Source organism: Meriones unguiculatus, chromosome 1 (assembly GCF_030254825.1).
Source record: "Meriones unguiculatus strain TT.TT164.6M chromosome 1, Bangor_MerUng_6.1, whole genome shotgun sequence".
In the NCBI taxonomy this organism is placed as follows: Eukaryota; Metazoa; Chordata; class Mammalia; order Rodentia; family Muridae; genus Meriones; species Meriones unguiculatus.
In genome coordinates, this window is record NC_083349.1 from 90,642,917 (window position 1) to 90,665,154 (window position 22,238).

Genomic DNA, 22,238 nt, shown 5'->3' on the forward strand with positions numbered 1-22,238 from the left:
AGTTGGAGTCTCTTGGGGGGAAGTCTTGGGAATCTTTGGTTTTTAATCTTTGTAAATGAGAGTTCTGCAACCTAAAATATGAGAAATTTCTGCTCAGAAATTTTGAAGAGTTTTGCTGTGATTTTTTTTTCTTCCATATTATTTTTGTCAGTAAAATTAACTAGCCATCCTATGGGTCATGCTATTTTGAAGTTTTATGACAAAAGTATCTACACGCCTAGTTATGGAAGGCAGAGCCCCTCAGCACTAAGATTAGCCACTTGAAGGAGGTCACGTATTAATAAAGAGGAAAGGTAAATTTCACTGTAGCAAATGTTTGTGATTGGAACAAACAATTCAATGGGATTGGATTATCGTGGATTCATAGCAAGAATTGACTGTAATAAGATCTAACTAAAATTAATCATAGACAATGATTAATTTTTGTGAAACTCTCTTCCATGTAAATAACTTCACCTTTTTGTAAACAGGGTTTAATTCCCCAGATAAACTACTCGGTTGTATATACTGCAGCACCATGGGAGCCCCCAGCAAAGTTCATGCATTTTAGAAAAAGACCTTTATGGACTATGAATACCAACCCTTTCTCCTACAGAGGACAAGACTGAAGACCAAGTCACAATGCTGACAACAGAACAGAAGAACTCGCAACTGTTTCCCTTCCCTAGGACTGCAGCTACTGGAGTGCACAGTGACATGGCTCTTCCTGAAAAGCCCACTGTCCTCAAAGATTCAGTGGTGATTGCAAACAACATACATGGGGAGCAGGGAGTTGATATGTGCTCTGGGAACACTTACACACACACACACACACACACACACACACACATGCCTAGATATGTACAAGAGATAGATAATAGGTTGGTATGGTGTGGGATGGGATGGGATGGTGTGGTGTGGTGTGGCGTGGCATGGCATGGTATGAAAATTAAGGCCACACATAAAACATGAGTCTTGAAACAAACATCATTCAGTCACTTTTAGTTCCTCACTTATTCTCTCCTGCCATCAAGGCGACATGGTAGAGATGTTTTGAAAACCCAGTGCTACTTCACCAGCACTACCAAAATCTGACAAAACTAAAAGTGGAGATGCAGCACAATCCCAAAGTACAGATGTGTAATTACTAAGCACTTATGGAGCTAGATCTAGTGTGGCTGAGAATAAATCAAACAATTCTGAGAAGCTCTTCTCTGGTGTCTACTACAGCCCAGAGTCTGGGTGTCACTATTCATTTTAGCGCTCAGCAGAGCTCTGTGGAGCACCAACTGCAGACCAGGAGCTACGACTTGGCTCTCAGTACTGAGATCAATTGACAGGGGAAAACAAAATCAAATCTTTCATTGTAGTTTTAAGGTACAAGCTTTAGAATTGGTGATAACAAGCTATGCTTGGTCATAGAAGGCTCACATGAAAGGGGCAGCAGTCTGCATTGGAATAAACCACGAGTTTACCTACCAGAAAAGGAGGAAGGGATCCTTTAAGCCTTGGGAAGCGTGCACAAAGACATAAAAATCTAAGTCAGAGAAGAACACACCCAGTACAGTGTGGGCAAAGCTGGGTAATTCAAAAACAAGAGCGATAAAAACAGTAATCATCTACCATCCGTGGTTGGGCAGAAGGCTATAAACCGGTGACTGAGGAAGCTGTCCCTGTGAGGGACTTCAAAAAGAGAGCTCTGTGTCCTATCTTGAAAGCTTTAGATGCCTTCTCATCTAAGCTCTCAAAGTCTACCCCATTCTTGAAAACTCCAATATTTCTAGAGTCCAAAATCAATCCTTGAAAGAATTAGGGTCTAATATCACAGGAGAGGGGAAAAAAAGAAAAGATTCATTTTCAGGGTTGCCAAAAGATCGGGTTTTCTCTCCAAGGGGTTTAGAATCACAGATTGTATAGCAGGGTTTTACATTGGTATGAGACAGTTGGGTGATAGACAGGAGTTCCTGCTTTAAGTGCCCTTCGAGTCTTGGATATGATGTGAGGCAAGACATCTATCACAAAGTCTTAGAGTATATTGGACACCCATTGTGGTCAGATGCTTACATAATATAGTCATTTCACCCATTCACATCACAAACCTTTATTAACTAAAGAAAGAATAGGAAGTAAACCCAGACTGGATGTTGCTCTCAAGAGCCTCGCAGTACATTGGGGAGATAAGAGACAGACCCAAAAGCTGAGGAGAACCAAGAAAAGCAGAGAGATATCACTGCGGAAGCGGAGAGGGGGAGATTACTTGGACTGAAAGTGTGAAGGAGCACAGCCTGGGGCTGAGACACAGCAGGTCTGGCACCTTCGCACTTCTGTTATTGAGAGCGACCTTTCATAGAACCAAGACAGGTCTCCTTGAGGCTCAAGGCAGGGCAGAGTTCCCAACTCCTGCTCCTCACTGGAAGCGCTTGCCACACATCAGCCTGCGTTCTAACCCTCAGTTCATGTGCAGGCTTAGGGTAGAGGACCGGTCCAGTCATAGGGAAACAGCAGTGGGGTAGCTGGCCACCGTCCTAGGTCAAGGAGAGCAGGGACTGGCCAGGGGCGCGCGGTGAGAGGGGAGGGCTGGAGCAGGCGGGGACGCAGGGTGGGAAGGCAGGACGAGGGGCGGGCTAGGGGGCGGGCGGCCCCCGGGCGTTTCAGCATACTGGCCCGGCCACGCGAGCTCACACTCAGGCTGGCAGGCCATGGGGCGGAGGACCCCAGCACTCAGACTGCTGCTGGCGCTGGCTATGCTGGTGCTGAAGCCATCACCGCTGCAGTCCGGACAGCTGTCAGGGTCGCGCTGCCCCGAGCCCTGTGACTGCACGCCTGATGGGGCCCTGCGCTGCCCTGGCCCTCGAGCTGGCCTTGCCCGACTGTGAGTACACCGCCCCTGGTCCCTGCCTTTTGCTACTCAATGTTGGGCTCCTTTGCTGGACAGCAGGACATAACTTTTCCCCCTAGCAAACTCCTCACGCTTCCCAGTGATGAAGACCCAGAGCTTGAGACTGTCTTTACTCCTCCTTCACAGTCCAGACCTGCACTTTCCCCATGGGGGAGACTGAGGCAGGTGACTTAAAACTGCCCCAAAGTCACAGGAGGCTTCTCTCTGCCGCTGCCTGAAGCTCTGGTGGACCGGGAACCCCTTCACCAGCATTCTCTGCCTGAGCAGTCTGAATGGGTCTGAGCCTTGGCCAGCGGGGTCTAGGAAGGTTGCTGTGGGCTCCTTGCCTGTAGTATCTATCAGGGCTTTTCGCTAGGGCCAGGGGTGACCTGATTTGTCAGCAGGGATGGCAGCAGTCTGGCTTCCGGCCACCAGGTGAGCTCTTCAGTGCCCGCAGCAGTGTGTTTGCACAGTGTGGCTAGCTAAGCAGTGAAAGAAGCACACTGGCTTCTGCTGTGCCACTCGTGGACATGGAAAAGGCGCTGCAGCATCAGCAAGCAGAGAAAGGCGACTGCTTCCTGAAGTTATGGGATGAAGACGGGAGGGGGCTACCAGTGCCAAGATACCAAATGCCCTCCGGTTAGGAAAAGCGTTCCTCATGTTGCATGATCCTGTTTATATGGAAATGGCTAGATGGATGGAAGGCAGGAAGGGAAGGCCATCTCCCAGGGCTGAGGATGGGTGGGCAACGGTGGGTGTCTGGTAACATGGGGAAGGCTGGGGTGATGAGTTTTTTCTAAAACTGGATTGTGGTAATGGTTTCATGTATGCACTCTAAAACCATGGCCCTGTACACTTGAAATGGTTGAATTTTACGTTATACGACTTAAATTTCAGTAAAACCACCAAAGGAAGCAGGGGGCAGCCCATACGCACCAGGTCTGCGGAGGTCTTCCCTGGGCTCTGCGAGAACCAATGACAGTCCCCCTGAGCACTTGGTCTGCCCCCTGTGGACAACTTAATGGCCTTCTAGGAATACTGTGGTTGAGAAAGACAGTTAAGGGTTGAGGGGTTTCTGTTAATTAGCTTCCATTAATTATCTTGTCAGCTCTAATCCCTGAAGGGGATGGCCACGCTGATAGAATTTGTTTCAATCAATCAACAAATGTGTGGAACCATCTCCCAAGTTCTGGCTTGCCCTTCTGTGGCACGCTTCCCGCACTGCGCCTAGGAGGGGCTGTATGACTAACAGCCCTTCACGCACGGAGCTCACCCTTTAGAAGACTCTTGAGATCTAACTAGGTGGAACATCCCTTGCTCCATGTCCCTCAGCTACCATGCTGCAAAGAAAAACTTTATTAATTACCTTTATTAATTGTCTTTCAAAGAAAATTATTTTTTCCTTTAATTAAAAAACTGCTCCCAACTTATTCAACATTGGTACTGGGTGGTAACTGCCTCTCCAGAGGAAGATGGAGAAGGAATAGATGAGCCACATCCTAGCCGCTTTGATGTTGAGCTGCTCACGTGTTGCCTCGGTGAGGACCCTGGCAGGCCCCTTCCCTGAGGAAAGCGGAAATGAAAATGCAACACACTATTTGACTGTCCCGCAGCATGGTTTAACAAGCCTTCAAAACAGATGCTGTGTTCACTCTGGCCAGGTGGGAGGCAGGAACACCAAAATTACAATGAGCAATTCTGGTTCTTAGGAGTTGGCTCTGGGGCTTGGAAGCCCTTTACTATCCACGAGGGATCCTAGAGAATCCTCAGCATTCTCCATGGGGCCTACCTTAGCATCCACTGTGAGATCCTCTCCTAGACATCTGAAGAGCCCCACCCAAGCACGGCAAGGTCACACTTCCTGACCACCAGGTGACTGAGAGGTGACCTTGTTCTTCAGCTGTGAGCTCTGTGGAGGTAGAGCCACTGTAGGAACAGCACTGAGAACCCAACCTCCCAATTAAAATACCGAGGCACGTGGAAAGACAGGAAGGCTGCCAGTTCCGAACAATGTTTCTCCAAGTGTGAACGTGGGCCCGCAACACTCGCTCCTCCAGGCTAGGCTGGGATCCCAGGCTCTGCCCACCATACTGAATCAGAAACTCTGTGAAATCACCAGAGAACACTGAAGTTAAGAACCAAAGTGTTGCTCTTGATAATGGCATAAACTTCCTCCTGCTATATGTGTCCCTTCTCTATCACCTCCTCCATGCATATGCCTATTTATTGGAAGAAGAAGAATGCATAAAATTAAAAAGCCCAAACTCAGAGACAGATGGGAGCCAATCAGGACAATGGAAGGTTTTGTTTTGTTTTTCCTCATAGAGAATGACAGGCAGAGAACACTAGGGCTGAGGGAGGACATATTTGTTAGTGTGAACTCTCAAGTAGAGTAGATAGAGAAGCCCCAGTCTAAAACCTCAAGGAAACTAACTCAAGGAAAGAGTTAGTCTTAGGAAACCGGCAGGCTGTGTCCTAGAAAGAAAGTGAGTGATCAAGGTGTAAGGCAATATTGAAACAAAAGATAGGAAATAAAAGTGGAGGGCCACAGGCTGTCACCCCTCATGAATTTATCATTTGTGATGCGAAGTGAATAAAGGAAAAAAATCACAATACAGAAAGTGCTCTGGATAATAAATTATTGGAAGTTAATAAATAGAAGAGAGCTGAGGTTTTGAAGTCAGGCTGCCAGAAGGGAGCTGCGGTCTGGCATGAACAAGTATTCTGGGTTAGGCTTTGCAGAAGGGAGGGGCACCCAGGCTGTGGAGGTTCAAGAAAGGGAGTACTGCAAAGAGCCTCAGAATTCATCAGTCTCCTTCAGTAGATACAATTCTGCTTCAGTCATTTCAGTCATGCTGAAAACTCAACCTTCTAAGCCCTTTGTCTGAAGTTCACTATTTTGTTTAAAAAGAACAAAAAGTGCATGAGTGATAATTGCTTATCACTGACAACCCGCTGCTGGCAATTTTTCAAAATGACATTGTTCAAATTATTCATATTTTTTCCTCCCTTCCATTTCTCATTAAAGACATAAGTGTTTAAAACCTAAACTATGACACAAGAAACAGCCTCCTACATTTTCATTTGTCTTAATGGGGGGTGCTAAATGGAAAAAAATAATTTAAAATTTTCCCTTTCCTTTTTTCATATTAGCTCTATGCAACTGGTTGGGGGAGGGGAGAAATCACCTTGCACATAATTATATAAAGATCTTTGTCTCTATGACAACAGGAAGGTTGATCTGCTTGATATGGAAACAGTTTCTGAAAACCTGTAAGTAACTAGATGCTAATAATAATCATAGCAATTTATTTTTTGCATGTTGAGCCTACTGAACAGAGATTAAGCTTCTAGATGCTCGCTTATGGCACAATCCAGACTCTGCAAGGAGAACACCTGAGAACCCACTGGTTCAACATGCCTGGAAGATGAGCATCCGGCACTTTCCCGATTCTCTCTCTCTCTCTCTCTCTCTCTCTCTCTCTCAGCCCCCCTCCAGGGGGGCCAGCGCTAGTACAGCACTCAGTGCGGTGATGGTTGGCACACGTGGGGACAGTGGCTCTGTTCTGAGAAGCTGATCAAGGGAGAAACTCACAGGAGACGAGTGTGGGAGGAGAGAGAGGGAATAAGGCTCTAAGAATCCTAAGGGACCGAGTTCTCCAGAGAAAGGCTTTGTGGGTCAAGGGTGAGGAAGCTGAACCTTGACATAAAAAAAGAAGAAAACATACAAGAACTACATGTCCCACTAGAGGGGCCTGGCCAGAAAGAAAAGAACAAAACTGTGTGAGTCCTTCCTTCTCTCAGACCTGCTGGAGAAAAAAAAAAAAGAATTTTAAAGGAAGATGAAAAGTCATCAGAAATCTTTGACTAATTACCCAGAGATCTGTACAAAATGTTGTACAGTTGACTAATTCAAGTCACTGTTTGGTGCTTGCATGCAAAGAGAAAAGAACAAACCATGGCTAGGAATCCCTTTCCCTTAAAGCCTTCACCATGCTTGCTATACACAGTACACACATGAGTGCACACACACACTCTCACACACACATATACACACACTGCCCCAGGCTCTCTGCATACTTGCCTTGACAGCCTGCAGTCACGTCTTCCATATTTTATCCTTTGTTCAAGTGGGCCTCCTCTGGTAAGCTAGGCATTTGAACCTCAGTACCTTGGCATTTGGGGACAGTGATGGTTTGCTGTGGAGGACTGTTGGCCATCATCCCTGACCCCTGACTAGATGCCAGTAGTCACTGTTCTAGCAAAATATGACAAGCCAAAATAGAAAGGCTTTCTGAAAGCAAAACTTCCCTTGGCTTTTGATTTCCAACCAAAATGCTGGAGTGAGAACCATTTGAAGAAGTCTGACTCAGCTCAAGAGTCCCAGCATTTCATAGGCATTATGGTAATTAAAGTGTTTATCAAGCTGTTCCATGATTGAATTGAGTAGACAGGCTGGGTGGGGCAATGCAAGTCTATAATCCCAGCACTCAGGAATCTAAGGCAGAAGGATTGTCCTATGTCTAGCAATTCAGGGTCAGCCTTGTTTTCACAGTGCGTGCAAAGCCAACCCTGGGAACTTGATGAGGTAGATTAAGAGAACAATAAACCTATGCAAAAGGGAGAATATATGCTAACTCATGCCACAGCCAAACATCACTTTCTAAATCTCCATCTACTCAAGGTCAGTACCAGTGACGGGTCTATGGATAGTCAGGGGAGTTCTTTGTACCTTTGTGTTGTGTTAGCATCCAGACCCTACAGTCTGCTGGCTCTCTGCCTGTCTTTTAACCATAAACAGCACCTGTATCTCCAGAAAAGCAAGGCCTGGCTGGGAGTGTAAGTCAGTGACAGAGCTTGCGTGGCAGGCGTGAGAACCTGAGCTGCAATCTGCAGTCTGTCAATCAACCAATCAATAGAACAAGAGGTATTTTAGCTACAACTTATTCATATGACTATACTCATCAAAATTGCTTTAATCATTGGTCACTATCCCAGGAGCCATTAAAAAGAAAATTAATAACATCAAGGCAAGTGCATTGGGACATATAGGGTCCCAGAGCAGGGAACACCAGCTATCAGATCACAGGAAAGTGTCTGGAGAACAGAAGAGTGAGTCTTCCAAGCCCCTGCAAGAACTTAGACTCCTGCAAAAGTTTGATCTTTTGACAGCCAGTCCTGCCATGCTTTGAAGGCAATCCTTACATTTGGATGAGCTGATAAATAGTCTCCTTGTACCAAGCTCTTCAAGGACCAGGCTTTGTTTTTAAAATCATCCTTTTAAAGACAGTAAATGATGCCCCCTAGCAGAATACTCCAACACAAACAGCTACTGAAACCTCAAGGAAAAGCTGAGTCAATAAGAAGCTGTTTGGCTTTGGGGGTAGATCCTTGCTTAGAAAACAGTAATTCCTTGGGCTATCTGGGGTTTTGGTTGTTTAACTCCAAAATCTGTGAATCCAGAGCTCATTTCTGCTTGCTAACCTACTACTATCTGCCTCTCAAGCCCATTAGTTGGCTTTCAATTACTTTTTTATTTTTATATTATTTATTTGGGGCTGAAGAGATGACCCCACAGATAGCAGCACATACTGCTCTTGGGGAGAACCCAAATTTGGTTCCCAGCACCCATATCAGGTAGCTTACAACTGTCTGTAACTCCAGTTCCAGAGGTTCTGTCACCCTCTGGCTTCTTTGAGCACTTGCATGTACACAGTGCACATAAACTCATGCACACACACAGAGAGAGAGAGGGAGGGAGGGAGAGAGAGAGAGAGAAATTATATATATATATATAATTTTAAAAATATTTATTTATATATATGAGTGTTTGCCTACATGTATGTATATACACCACATAGGTGTCTGGTGCCCAGTGAAGCCAGAAGAAAGTATTAGATTCCTGGAATTGGAATAACAGGTTATGATCCATCACAGGGGTGTAGGAATCAAACTCAAGGTCCTCTGCAAGCGCAGCATGTGGTCTTAACCACTGTTCCATCTCTCCAGCCCCAGACTTCATTTCTTAAAGTAAGGCAACAAAACCTTCTTTCCAAAATGCCATCTCCCAAGTACAGGCTCGAGGTCCCTTAACCATGAGTAACTCTGGTTGTTCATGAGGTTTTTAATCAGGAACAAAAACAGAAGCCTTGTTCACTTAAAATGGAAGTGCCCTGGCTCTTTGGAACCAATGTTCTCTGTACCTGAATTTTCTCTCGCTTTCAGAAAAAAAAAATGCAGATTTTAATGAAGATTAGCTAATTTCCCACCAGATCTATTCATGATTTTAGAAGAGAATTAAGAGAACACCTCTCACCAGGCTCTGGCTTGTAGGCAGTTCTTAGTGGCTTCTCCCCTGGGTCTCCATCTTTTCAGTGTCCACACTGTTGGGAGATGACACCCCTCCTACGCAGCCAGCTGCTCACAGCTCCTTGAACATGGCCTTGAATGATAGCCCTTTAAGGCCACCTGAGCCAAATACAAAGACGCCTATTTCACAAAAACAACTTAGAGAAGGAAGGCCCCTTGCTGTCCTTGACTCTGATGCTGTGAGGTTACTCCTGGGCCCCTGACTTCTCATGACCATCAGCAGTAGCATCTTGAACACTGGGGAAGGGATGCTCTGGTGTGAAAAGGCAGAGTCTGACACAACCCCAAGATGGTCTGCTTGATCAGGATGACAATCCTGGGCAGTCTTGATTCTAGTACAGGCCCTCTTCCCTAATTTTCATTGCATATTTGGCCTAGCAGTAAAACCCCATGCCTTGTATGCAGAGAATGTAATGGACCCTGCCTCTGTGTGGGACTCTGTGTGAAGAGGATAAGCATGGCAACAGAGCCAAGAGTACTAAAAAAATCAAGGTTTCACACAATGACAAAGTATTGTTATAACAAACTGATGACACAGGAAGACTGAAAAACCCACAGCTCAGATATAACTGCACAGCAAATACCTACCACCCAAGGGCCACACCCAACAGAAGAGTGTGCCTGAAAGGTGTTCATTAGAAAAATATCACCCAGTGGTTCCACTCAATCTGGGAGGGAAATGCATTAAAAAATCTCAAAATAACACAGCTCATTATTGCCTGGAGTTTAATGATCTGACGACACAGTCCAAGCTGCCTCTGAAATATCCCTCCCCTGGTCTAAGCTGATTTCAGATTCAGCTTCCCCATAGGATAGCCACGCCCCTTTTACATACTTTTCTTTCCTCATTTCCCATCCCAGAGCCTCAGGCTAAACACACACACACACACACACACACACACACACACACACACACACACACACAATGTTCAGCTCAGACTTACTGATCCTCAGGATCTATACACTGAACTATGGCATCCAAAGACTCCCACACCCTGCCGTCCGGGAACTCACAGTCTTCCTGTCAGTCGTATGAGAGAGAAGAACAATGCTCAGATGCCTGATGGGAATGCAGGTGCTTACAACCTGAGAATCATAAACATGGTAGAGTTCAGAGGTAGGAACCGTCTTTTTTCTAGCTAAAGAAGCCTGGGCGAAGGGCATTGACCAAGTTGAGTTTTCTAATTTGAGGAACTTAACTCCATCCTCATATTAATTAATAGTATTGGGTATAACAGCTGCAGCTGGTTTGTACACATTCAGTTCCAAAGGAAAATCGAGGGAAAGATGTTTTAAGTATCAGGAAGGAGAAGCTTGTAATGAATGACCGAGCTTCCTGAAGCATTTCCACCGGGTCGCTGCCCTGACAACATAATATTCTCTACCTCTGAGAAATATTTTTGAGAAATCATTACAGATGACACAGACATTCCCTGGGGAGAATTCAACATGTAGTTTCATTTGCCAGAGTTATTCTTGCCATGTTATATTATTGCTGGAAGAATTCTAGTTTAGAGGGCACATTGAGTTATTTTCCTATGTGTCTTTAGGAAACTTTAAATGGATTTTGAGCAAGGGTTTAGATGTGTTTACCATTTTTCTCTGAGGCTTTATATTTTTAATTTAGTCGGTGCACAAATGACTTGGAAAAGCCATTATCCACAGAGTCTTCTTAACATCTTCATTCACAGGGTCTTTCATAAACTCCTTGTGGAAGCTTCCTGGGTGCTCTAGAAACGGCCATCTTAGATGCAAGGCACTCAGACCACACTTCCTACTGGGGAAGCGCCAACTGGCTGGAAGTTTAAATCAGTGAGCAAATGCAAACTCTCAAAGTGGCTCCCTAGCGTCAAAACATTTCACGGAAAGTTGTTCTCTGTCATCTCCCTAAAAGGCTGTCAAGCGAGCCTTATATGAGCAGAAAATATAAGAGAAAATTACCAAGCAGGGATGCTCACATCTCCTCTCAGTTCCCCTATCCCTAAACAGTGGAGAGACAAAGTGAAAAACAAGTCACATGCCCTTTAGAGATTTAAGAGTGACCCGGGACAAATAGAAGACTCACCTCCAAATCAGTGCACTCATCCATTCTAGGCCCTGCCAAGGAAGGAAAGTTGCCTTGAAGTATAGTCCAGATAGCTTCAGTCTGTCACAGTGAGAAGCTATGAATAAAAGCACATGGTGAGTTCCTGTCTTGTGTTGGATTAGTATTATATAAGGTTTTAAAATATAATATTTTGTTAAGCCTTTGAGAATTGCAGTGTGTTTTGATAATACTCACTCCTAGCCCTCCCCCTAATGCCTCTCAGATCCACCTCCCCATACTTCTTGCCAGTTTCACAACCTTATTTTAAAAAATAGCCTACCAAGTTTAATTTGAACTGCCCACATACTCATCCACTGGAGACCTACCAGGGACCCACTCTTAAAGGGAGCCAACTCTCTCTCCTTCGGAAGCCATTAATTGACAATAGCACCTTAGGAGGAGTTGGGGCTAATGACCCTCTGTCCTCCGTTTTAGAATGTTGACTGGCTAGACCTTGTGCAGACCACCCAGCTGGTATGAGCTCATGACTATAGCAAGCTTTCCATGTCCAGAAAGCACTGTTTCACTCTGGTCCATTCCAGCTTCTGGTACTTACAGTCTTTCTGCCCCGTCCTATGCAGTGGTTCCTTAACCCTAATAGTAGGAGGAAAGGCACATACAGATGTCCCATTTCTTTTTTAGCACACCGTGACACTTACTCCCTGACCTTTGGTCAGTCATGAGTTTCTGAACTAACTACCATCCATTAGACAAAAAAAAAAAAAAAAAAACTTCACTGGTAAGGTCTGAGAGCAGCACCAATCTAAGGGCATAGAGATAGGAATCCAGAGGGCATTTTGATGCTATGTCCATTTAGAAAAATAATAGTACTTTACAGGCCTAAGGGGTCTGTAAGCGCCCCAACCATGCATTCTCAAAAAGTCATAGCACTAGACATGTATTTCTTCCTGTGTAATGGGCCTTAAATACAACCAGAACGCAGTTGGTTACCCTAACATTCATGCCACTATTGCATCCATGTAGGATCTTGCCACACTGGTCATTTCTGTAATTGATAAAGTTTACAGCTAAATAAAACTGTTGATGACTTTTTTACCATCAGCCGCACATAGCACCTTCCAGTAGTATGAAAGCTAGCTAGCAGGGAAGAAACCAACTTGGTTAGTACTAACCTGATTTCTCCATGTTCTGCAACCAAAGCAATATGGTTTTATCCTTGAGTTCTTGTGGGCAACTAAGAGCAGTAACAATAGCCTGTATTATTTTGGGGTCTTCATGTTACCCTGACCAACAACTTGAGAGGAGTATCCCACACACAGCATTGGACTTTTTCCTTAACAAACTATAGCTTTTGGGAAAGAAGGACCTAGAAGTAAGGGCAGAATTTGGCCCACAGCTCAGGGTGAAGATTGCCAGGTGTAGAAACGGTGTGAATGAGTCAGGGACATGTGAGGCAAGTCCAAGAAGCACAAGCAATCAGATTTGCCTAGGGAGACACTATCCAGAGGGACAATATGAGCCATGGGCACAATTTAAAAGTTTCTGGTAGCCATATGTAAGAAGCTTTTTAAAGCTGAAATGAATTTTAGCAAACTATTTAACACAGTGTATGTAAAATATGATCACCTCAATTAGCAAGCAATTCAAAACTTATTGAGATATTTCACTTTTTTCTTATCAAGTCTTCAACAATTAGTGTTTTTGAAACTTGCAAGTCACCACAATTCCGACACATTCTCAGCGGATTGTGGCCTGACCACATGTGGGCTAGTGGCTGTCATACTGGACAATACATGTCTAGTGTATGAAAAAGGCAGAAAGTACAAAGGTTAAGACATGGGTACACTCAGTCTAAGACTTTTGTTGATGGTTTACTAGGCCAAGAGACATCACAGAAGATACTTAAGCACTAGAATGGCTGCTGTGGTAAATAAAAGAATGAGTACTGGGCTATATGATGTTTTTTATTGGCCCAAAGGTTATCACGGAGGTATTATTTAACCTGCTATCACAAATAATAAGACATAGATACCTGTTACATTTTATAATTACCTTATTTACCTTGGGCCAGGCCTATACTTCACCTATGCTGGCTCAATAACTTCACCACCCATCTCCCAGCCCCCATCCAATGCCATCTGCCTTGATCCTCCTCATCTGGTCGACCTTTCATCCATAATCCCAAAGTATTTGCTTGTATTCTTCATCTTGGCCTTTTCAGGACATTATTGAAGTCCGTCCTCCCAGCACACGTGCTTTGGTTTTCTTGTTTGGTTTTATTTTGTTTTTGTTTTTCACACAAACCCATCATAGCATCCTCCTTCCTCTTATTCTCTCCTGTCCCGGAAGTCCAGGGACCTTAGCCGGGCCTACCCCACTCTGCCCTGTCCAGGTATAGGCCGTTTAACCAATAATCAGGTATAGTAACTTATGCAGGTTTACAGAACAAGGATAGGTTTGCATGTGAATGTGCTCTTCTGAACAGGGACAAGATCCTGGGGACCAGTAATTAGCATTAAAATACATAGCACCAGGCCAACCCCCAACAAGTGGCAGAATGAGAGTTGTCAGGAAGAGGAATAGAAAAGGAATGAAGAAATCCAAAGGAAATTGAAAAAGAGCCATTTAGGAGACCCAGAATGGTGTGGAGTGGAGATTGGTGGAGAACAAAGAGGCTGGAAGAACAGGCTGGGTAGAAGCAGAAGCCAGCAGAAACCACGTGCTCAACGTCAGAAGAGTTTGTATAAACACCTGGAAAATTCCCAAACAACATGCAGTGTTAAAAGCAGTGACGGTACTTGGCCAAGAATTGGACAAAGAGAGAAAACCCACTCCGGAGGGCTTCAAGGCTGCATCTTCAAGCTCAAGTCTGATGGTGCACCCTCAAAAACATCAAGGGCTATTTAGAAAGTAAGATTTTTCACAGGAAAAGCAAAAGACTGTATGGTTGGCTGACTTGATTCTTGGCAAATACTACACTAGACCAAAGATATGGAGGCCAGTATCAAGACCCGTCCTTGAATTATCATACGCCTCCATACACTGCCCTTTTCCTAGCTGAGTCTGCCTCTGTGTAGTGGGGAACTGAGACAAACAGCCTGTGAGGAGCCCCTTGCCCTGGTTCACAGATCTAGTGCAGTGTTTCTAGCAGTCATCCGATCACGTGGTGATCACGTTGTTTGAATCGTGTGAAAGAGAGTTACACGGAGGGTTCAAAAATCACGCCATGCGACCCGTTACACGTGGGTGGTTTATTAGGGGAAGGGCTCACAGAGATCTTCTCTGGACAAGGCAGGAGAGAAAGAGAGAGAGGAGGAGCTCCGAGTTCTCTTATACGGCGACCAGAGCATGCGCAGGTAGTTTCCGGTTGTCAGCGGGTGGTCTGGTGGCCTCACAGATGCCAGATAACCAGTTGTCAGGTCCCTTGGGGTTGGAGATGCCTGCTTACAGATCCCAACATTCCTCCCTTTTTGTTTTATTAAAAAGTGAGGAACTAGGAAGGGGGTCATGGTGGAGAGGGCACGGGGTGACCTTTGCTTTTCAAACTACTTCCTGCTGATTAGGGGTGTTGTCATTCTCAGGGTAGAGCTGGTCCCCACCATCGGGGTCATTGTCATCTGGTTCTGTGGGCAGAGGTTGATAATCCTGTAGGAGTAACTGATTAATGGTTTAGTTGGAGAATTTTTGATTTGTTGTTGGAGGAATGTAAACAGGGTGCAAAAAGCAAAAGCAGAAAGACAAGCAGGAAAGGTGTGAGGAAGGGCAGAATCCATTTCCATATGGGGCTCTCAAAGGCCCAGGAGCTAAAGGTCTCAAGCTGTTCCCTTCGTTTTTGTAAATTTGTCTGTAGTTTTTGGATTTTGTCTTTTACTATACCCGACTGGTTGATGTAAAAACAGCATTCCTCCTGGAAGAAGATGCAAAGGCCACCTTCGTTAGCTGTGAGGAGATCCAATCAGTGTCGGTTTTGAAGTACTACTGCTGCCAGCGAGTTAATCTGTCCTTGGAGGGTTAGTATTGTCTGAGCCACTTGCTGAAGGTCCTGGATGAACTGGGAAGAAAGCTGATAGCACAAAGTTAGGGGGAAATGGCAAGTCCTGCTGTCCCAGTCCCGACAGCTGCCATGATTCCTGCAATAGCCAAGAGGGGCAGGATTTGAATTGCCCTTTTATCCTTCTGGGCAAATATTGAGTCCACGACTGGCATTGGTAGGGGCTCCTTTTCCTTTATCACCCCCAGCTCAGGGAAGAGGAGTACCAGCGTGCAAATTCCTGACCAACCGGCAGGCACATAATGATAGACCTGAGTGTCACAAAGAATCGAGGTATTATTAGCAGTAGGGCATTGGGGTTGAGATGAGGTATCAAGGATTATAGTTTTATTACATTCTAAGAACTTAGCATTCCTACAGAGTGTGTCCTGGATGCCTTGAAACAGCTTGCCACGCCAAAGAGGGTGATATGAAAAAGGTAGGGGGTTGTGGCAACATCAGAGTCAGGGCAGTTAGTAAATGGTGAAGTGAGGTTACTTGACAGAGCCACCGCAGAAACTGTTAGGGGTACTTCTGAGTTGGTCCCAGGTGGTACACACAGCCAGAAAGCTTTAAAATGGCCAGGATGGGTCACACTAAGGAGCTTGTAGGCCAAGGTCAGGGTCTGAAGTAGGAGATGAAATGACAGGTTTGTATTATTTAGGAGAGGGGATGTCAGAGAGTAAATGACCTTAGAAGAGTGTTTAATTACCTTCTCTACTTTTCCCATCCCCAGATTTGGGTAATTGGGACATATTTTCTCTGGATATGGATCGTACTTATCAGTAAATAGGGTGTGTATCAGTGGTAGAGTTTTCCAGCAACGCCTGCTTCCTATCTGGGATCCCATGGGTCTTGGATGTATAAGTAGAGAGTCTTTTTGTACAGGTGAAGGAGCTTCTTCTGTGCTGGTGCATGGATTTAGCAAGACCAGTATAGGCAGCCTCCATACCTGTCCAGCCATTTTTTGCAATGATCCTTTGTTTGATCAAAGAGGAAGCAAACAAAAATTCTATCAAATAAGAGAGGAGAAATAGATGTGGGGGTGATGGCTATTCCAATCGGCTCCTGGCAGCCTTCCATAGAGCAATTTCCCGACCCTATTTGGAGAGACTGCTTATTATCAATGATGGTTTCTTGAACCTCTAATCTCCATATGCAGGGATTACCTTGGACAGAAATAGGCAAGAGGGAGAGGAGGAAAGATACATATCCAATCCAGTAGGGTTGAACAGAGCTCCTGTAGTGAGGTCTCATTTCTCTGGAACTGGAGACAAGGTGGTTGATCCTGGTGTTTTCTGGAGCTTGAGGAAACAGGGTTCTGTTGGAGTTGATATGTAGGAGGGGGCATTATCTTGAGGAAAGGGGGTGAAAGGCTTGAGGTGGTATATATGAATTCACTGAGGGAAGCCCTCAAGTTTAGCAGCTGTGGAGGTTACAAGAATCACTTTAAAGGGACCCTGCCTTTGGGGGCCTTTGGTTTGGAGGAGAGAGAAGGACCTGGTCCCCAATGTTAACAGGAGATGGACAGGGGTTAGTGTATGGCCGTGGTAAACAGTGGTCAGTAAAGACCCATAGAAGAAAACAGTGATGACAGAGTCTGGGAGTAAGCAGGTGGTCAGAGAGAGGCAAGGATTTACTTGAAAGACCAGGAGTTAGGACTGGTCTCCCATACATGAGCTCAAAAGGTGAGATAGATAGAGGTTTTTGGGGGAAAGCTCGTAGCCTGAAAAGGGCCAGGGGGAGGAGTTTTACCCAACTGAGGTGAAGCTCTTGTGATAGTTTAACAAGAGTGTTTTTTAAGGATCAGTTAGTTCGTTTTATCTTTCCTGAAGACTGGGAATAGTATGGGATATGAAAATACCAAGGAATGTCAAGAGCTTTAGTTAAGGTCTGGGAAACCTGAAAAGTGAACTCAGGACCATTGTGTGACTGGAGGAAGGTAGGAATTCCAATATGTGTGATAATCTCATAGAGGAGATCAGAAACTGTCTGAGCTCTTTTGTTAGTAGTGGGGAAAGCCTCCACCCATCCCGAGAATGGCCTCCACCAAGACCAGGAGGTACCAGACACGTTTGACTGCTGGCATGTGGGTAAAATCAAGTTGCCAATCAGTCCCAGGGAGAGAGCCTCTAGCCAGGTGGGTAGGGAAAGGCAGGCTACAATATCCTGAGTTAAGAGCTGAGGTCTGGCAAATCTTACAAGAGGCAGTAATGGATTTTAGGAAACACAAGTCCTCAGGGGTAGGCTGCAGGTGAGCCCTGACAAAGTTAGGCAAGGCTTGACTGTTAGGATGAAAGAGCTGGTGTAGATAGGACAGAATCTGACAAGTGTGAGGAGAGGGCAGGGGAGATGTGGGGTGTGGTGTAGGGATGTTTTGTGGTGAGTGGGATGAGCCTAGGCCTTTAAGGGCCGCAGTCTTAGCTGCCTCGTCAGCCCAGTTATTTCCTTTGGAAACTATGGAATTGTCTGTCCAGTGGGACCGGCAGTGTACTATTCCAATGGCTGTGGGAAGGTGGGAGGCTTCTAGCATGGCCATAATTTGGCCTGCATTGGTTACAGAGCCTCCCTTTTCTGTAAGTAACCCACTCTCTCTCCAGATGCCAACATGAGAGAGAAGAATATGAAAGGCATATGCAGAGTCTGTGTAGATATTAAGGGATTGTCCCTGGGCCAATTGGAAGGCACGGATAAGAGCTATTAGTTCAGCCTGTTGATTAGTGATGTGGGCAGGGAGGGCTTGTGCCTCAACCACCTCAGTATCCGACACTATAGCATAGCCCACTTTTTGAACTCCATCATGTACAAAGGAGCTGTCATCTGTATACCAGGTATAGGTAGCCTGAGGTAATGTGCCCTACTGTATGTGTGAGAGGTGGGGCAATAGTTCCTCTAAAGTTTCAGTGCAAGAGTGAAATGGGGAATAGTCAGAATTAGGTCAAGGAAGAAGGCTTGAAATATTAAGAGGTGGGCATGGTTGGAAAGTAAGGATTGAATCTTCTATTAGCGCCACCTGGAGGGAAAGGACCCTGGAAGGAGGTTAAGTTTATAAGCCTTTATATGTTAAAAGGTGAGACAGATTGTGAGAAGAGAAGACAGTAATAGGTGACCCAAAAGTTAGTTTTTTTGACTCTCAAATAAGGAGCTCCGCAGCCACTAGGGCATGAATACAGGGGGCCCATCCTTGGATTGTCAGGTCTAATTTTTTTGATAGGTATGCTACAGGTGCAAAGGAGGGTCCCAGTTGGTGACCAAGGGCTCCAAGGGCATATCCCTCTTTTTCTGTTACATAGAGGGAGAAGGGACGGGTTAGGTCTGGAAGATGTAGGGCTGGGGCCTCAAGAAGAGCCTGGTGGAACCTCCAAAAGGGCTTAGTAACGGGCTTAAGAAGGAGTTCATGCAGAGGGCCTAAGGCTGCCTCATATAAGGGATGGCTGAGAAGGGAAAAGGAGGGGACCCAGGACCATAAGAAACCAGCCATTCCCAGAAACGATAAAATTTCTTCTTTATTAGAGGGAACTGCCTGAACCGTATTAGGTCTTTTCTATTTAGGGTGATGTCCTTGTGGGTTGGGGTTATTGTTAGTTCCAGGTAAGTGACCTCAGAGGTAGATAATCAGACCTTGGAGGGTGAGACCTGATAGCCCCTGCTGGATAGGAAATTTAGAAGAGAAGAAGTGTTAGTTTGGCTAACTTGTAGGGATGGCTTGCAGAGAAGAAGGTCATCTACATACTGTATAAGTTTAGATTTAAGGAGAGATAAGGAGAGTAGATCAGAAGCTAGGGCTTGGACAAAAAGGTGTGGGCTGTCCCGAAATTCCTGGGGTAGAGCAGTCCAGGTAAGCTGAGTAGAAACAAGAGTGTCAGGGTCAGTCCAGGTAAAGGCAAAAATATTTTGTGAGTGGTCAGGTCAAGGGAACATGTCATCCATGTTCAGGCCTCCATAACCAGTCATCCATAACCAGGCCTAGGATATCGGCCGGAGGGCGATCTGGGAGTGATGCCCCCATATCATGGGAGAAACGGTGGCAGTCAACACCCCAATGTTCCTCTTAGTGGCATTTTGGACATGGCCCCAGTGGCTTGCGGGGGGTAGGACAAGCCTGGACCCACTGATTCTTTTGACCACATTTGAGACAAGGACCGGTGGTCCTCATGCCTTAGAAGGCAAGGGACCCTGGGTAGTGGCTGAGGCCAGTCAAATGGCCTCCGGCCAGCATTTGGTATTTTTGCTTGTGGGTTTTTTCATCTCTCCCATGGTACACCTTAAAGGCCAGCACTAAGACTTCTGCCTGTGGAGTCAGAGGTCCCCTCTCCAAGGATTTAAGCTTAGCCCTGATGTCAGGGTAACTTTGGGAGAAAAAAATAGGTCATTAAGAGTTGTCTGCCCTCTGTACTTTCAGGGTCTAGATTAGTGTGTTGTAAAAGGGCCTTTATAAGGTACTCTAGGAATTGAGACAGGTTTTCCTTTCTGTCCTGAATGACCTCCTGGAGCTCTTCATAATTAACTGGTTTAAGGGCCACCTTTCGGAGACCAGCCAAGAGGTAGGTCGTGAACTGATCTCTGGCTAAAATGCCTTCCAGAGTATTATAATCCCACTGTGGATCCTGCTCGGGTACCGCTTCAACCCCAACCAGATGTGAAGCATTTGTTTGGTGAACCTCATCTGCATGCATTCTAGCCTGTTTCCAAACTCACCTGTGTTCCTCAGGTAATAGGTTATTGGTAAGAATCACATATATGTCATGGAAGGTGAGACTATAAGATTGAGTGAGATATTGAAATTTTTTAATGAAAGTAGAAGGATAAGAGGTCTAGGATCCTAATCTCTTTTCTACTTGAGAAAGTTCAGTTAATGAGAAGGGAACATGCACCCTAATTAAGCCGTCTACACTAGCTACCTCCCGAAAGGGAAGAATTGAGGCTGGCTTCTGCTGAGTAGAGAAAGCAGGCTTTGTGATAGAGCAAGAACGGGTAGCAGGGGTGCTAATAGTTGTCAGTGGTGAAAGTGGGTGCCAGAGTAAGACGATTGGGATAGCCTATTGCTGGGGTGGTAGGGGTGAGGATTTTGGAGAAGCCTAAGGGGAAGAGGAGGAAGTAGAAGAGGTTGTGAGGATTTTGGAGAAGCTGAAGAGGAAGAAGCTGGGGTTGAAATCGGTGAGGTGAGGTTCATCTGCAGGGTCAAAGGTAGAGAACTCTTGAGATTGAGACTTTATAGCTAGAAGAAGTTGAGTAGGAGGACAGGAAGACCAGCGAAAAGGTTTAGAGTGGAGAAGAAAGGTTGAACATAGGGTATATCCTTCCAGATCACTGAGAGTAATTAAGAAGATCAGTAAAATATACTGGGATTTAATGTGGCCGTTAATTGGCCAATTTGAACCCTTATCTAAAGAATATGTAGACCAAGTTTTATTACAGATGTGTATGAGCTTAGAGGCCTTTAACTCAGGCTCCATGTGTGATGTTTTAAAATTCTCCAGAAGACATCCCAGTGGGGACGCTGTGGGAACGGATGTCTGGGCGTTCCCCATTGGGAGACAGAGAAGTCAGTGACCTTCCAGAGGCATCCCAAAGACAAGGTGTGACTCAGTCTAGATGGTCCTACCAGATCCAACAGCTAATCAGCTTTTGGCCAGAAATCAGGGGCACAGTTACCCAAGAGAGCACAGTCCACATAGCACTAGGATTTTCCTGTGCGAGTGAGAGGGGAGGGAGAAGAGAATGTGTGTGGGAGGCTCTCCCAAGGGAAAAGGGGCCCTAAGTTGAGGTCCAGCAAAAAGGGTCAACTGTAGCCAGTGAAGATGGTGGTTGGGGGTTCCCCCAACTCAAAGGGTACTGGGAAGTTGTCGGACTCTCAACAGTCAATCTTCCCTTACCCAGAGAAACATTTATGCCAACCAATGGGGGGAACTCATCAATTTAGCCAGTGTTGGATGTTGTGGTAGCGATCTGGTTGCCGGAAAGTGGGGGTCACGGGCAGATTTGGAACAAGATAGGTCTCCAGCCCCGGTGGGGTGCCGGCACCCACCCCACACACATGGTGTGCCCACTGGAGGAACCTATTCCCGGCCAACACACCAATGCTAGATTCGTGCGGAAGAGAATTACACATGGTGTTCACAAATCACGCCACACAACCGGTTCCATGTGGGAGGTTTATTAGGGGAAGGGATCGCAGAGACCATCTCTGGATGAGGCAAGAGAGAAGGGGGGAGCTCCGAGTTCTCTTACATGGAAACGGCGACCCAGAGCATGTGCAAGTAGTTTCTGGTGGTCAGCGGTGGTCTGGTGGCCTCACAGTTGACAGATAACCAGTTTTTCAGGTCCCTTGGGGCTGGCTGTAGAGATGCCTGCTTACGGATTCCAACACACATGGCCACTCCAAGATTTCCGGATGTAAAGCTTCACTAACAGGTGCCCACTTATTCCAACCTCATGTTGAGTTAGCATGGAAGCCTCAGCAACCTCCAGGTCAAATCTACCACCTAGAGGCCAGAGAGAAGCTACCCCTAGTGATAAAGTCACCTTAGTAGCGCCATCCATTGGAACACTCGACATGTAAGTCACTTAAACAGAGGAAAACCATTTCTATTCCATTTTAAATGAAAGCAAGCTTTGTTGTAATTGCTGAAAGGGTCTGAAAAGAGAAGGAAAATCTTGTTAAATGTAAAACAAACCTTATTTACTAAACATAAAAGTATTAGCATTCTTTGAATTTAAATACACATGCCCACTTTGCAACAAGTTTATGCACAAAGAGTTTTTTTTAAAAAAAAAAAAAAAGCTTTGACCTCTGAGTTTTCTCGTTTTCTCCATTCTAAAATTCAGGGTGTAGCTTTAGCACTAAGGTAATGGTCTGTAGAAAATACATATGTGTTTACAGCATTCTCGAATGGATAATGTGAGTGGTGTTATTAAAGAGTTAAGAGGTGGTT

At 45.4% G+C, this 22,238-nt stretch overlaps 1 protein-coding gene across 1 annotated transcript in view; it reads left to right on the forward strand.

Annotated features, from left to right (window-relative positions):
• The first annotated feature begins 2,678 nt into the window (after positions 1–2,678).
• The window catches only part of Lhcgr (luteinizing hormone/choriogonadotropin receptor), a 57,472-nt gene continuing 37,912 nt past the window's right edge, over positions 2,679–22,238 (forward strand). Inside the window, exon 1 of the mRNA XM_021644503.1 lies at positions 2,679–2,851. Coding sequence (XP_021500178.1) covers positions 2,679–2,851 — 173 coding nt within the window. The remainder of the gene's footprint in view (positions 2,852–22,238) is intronic.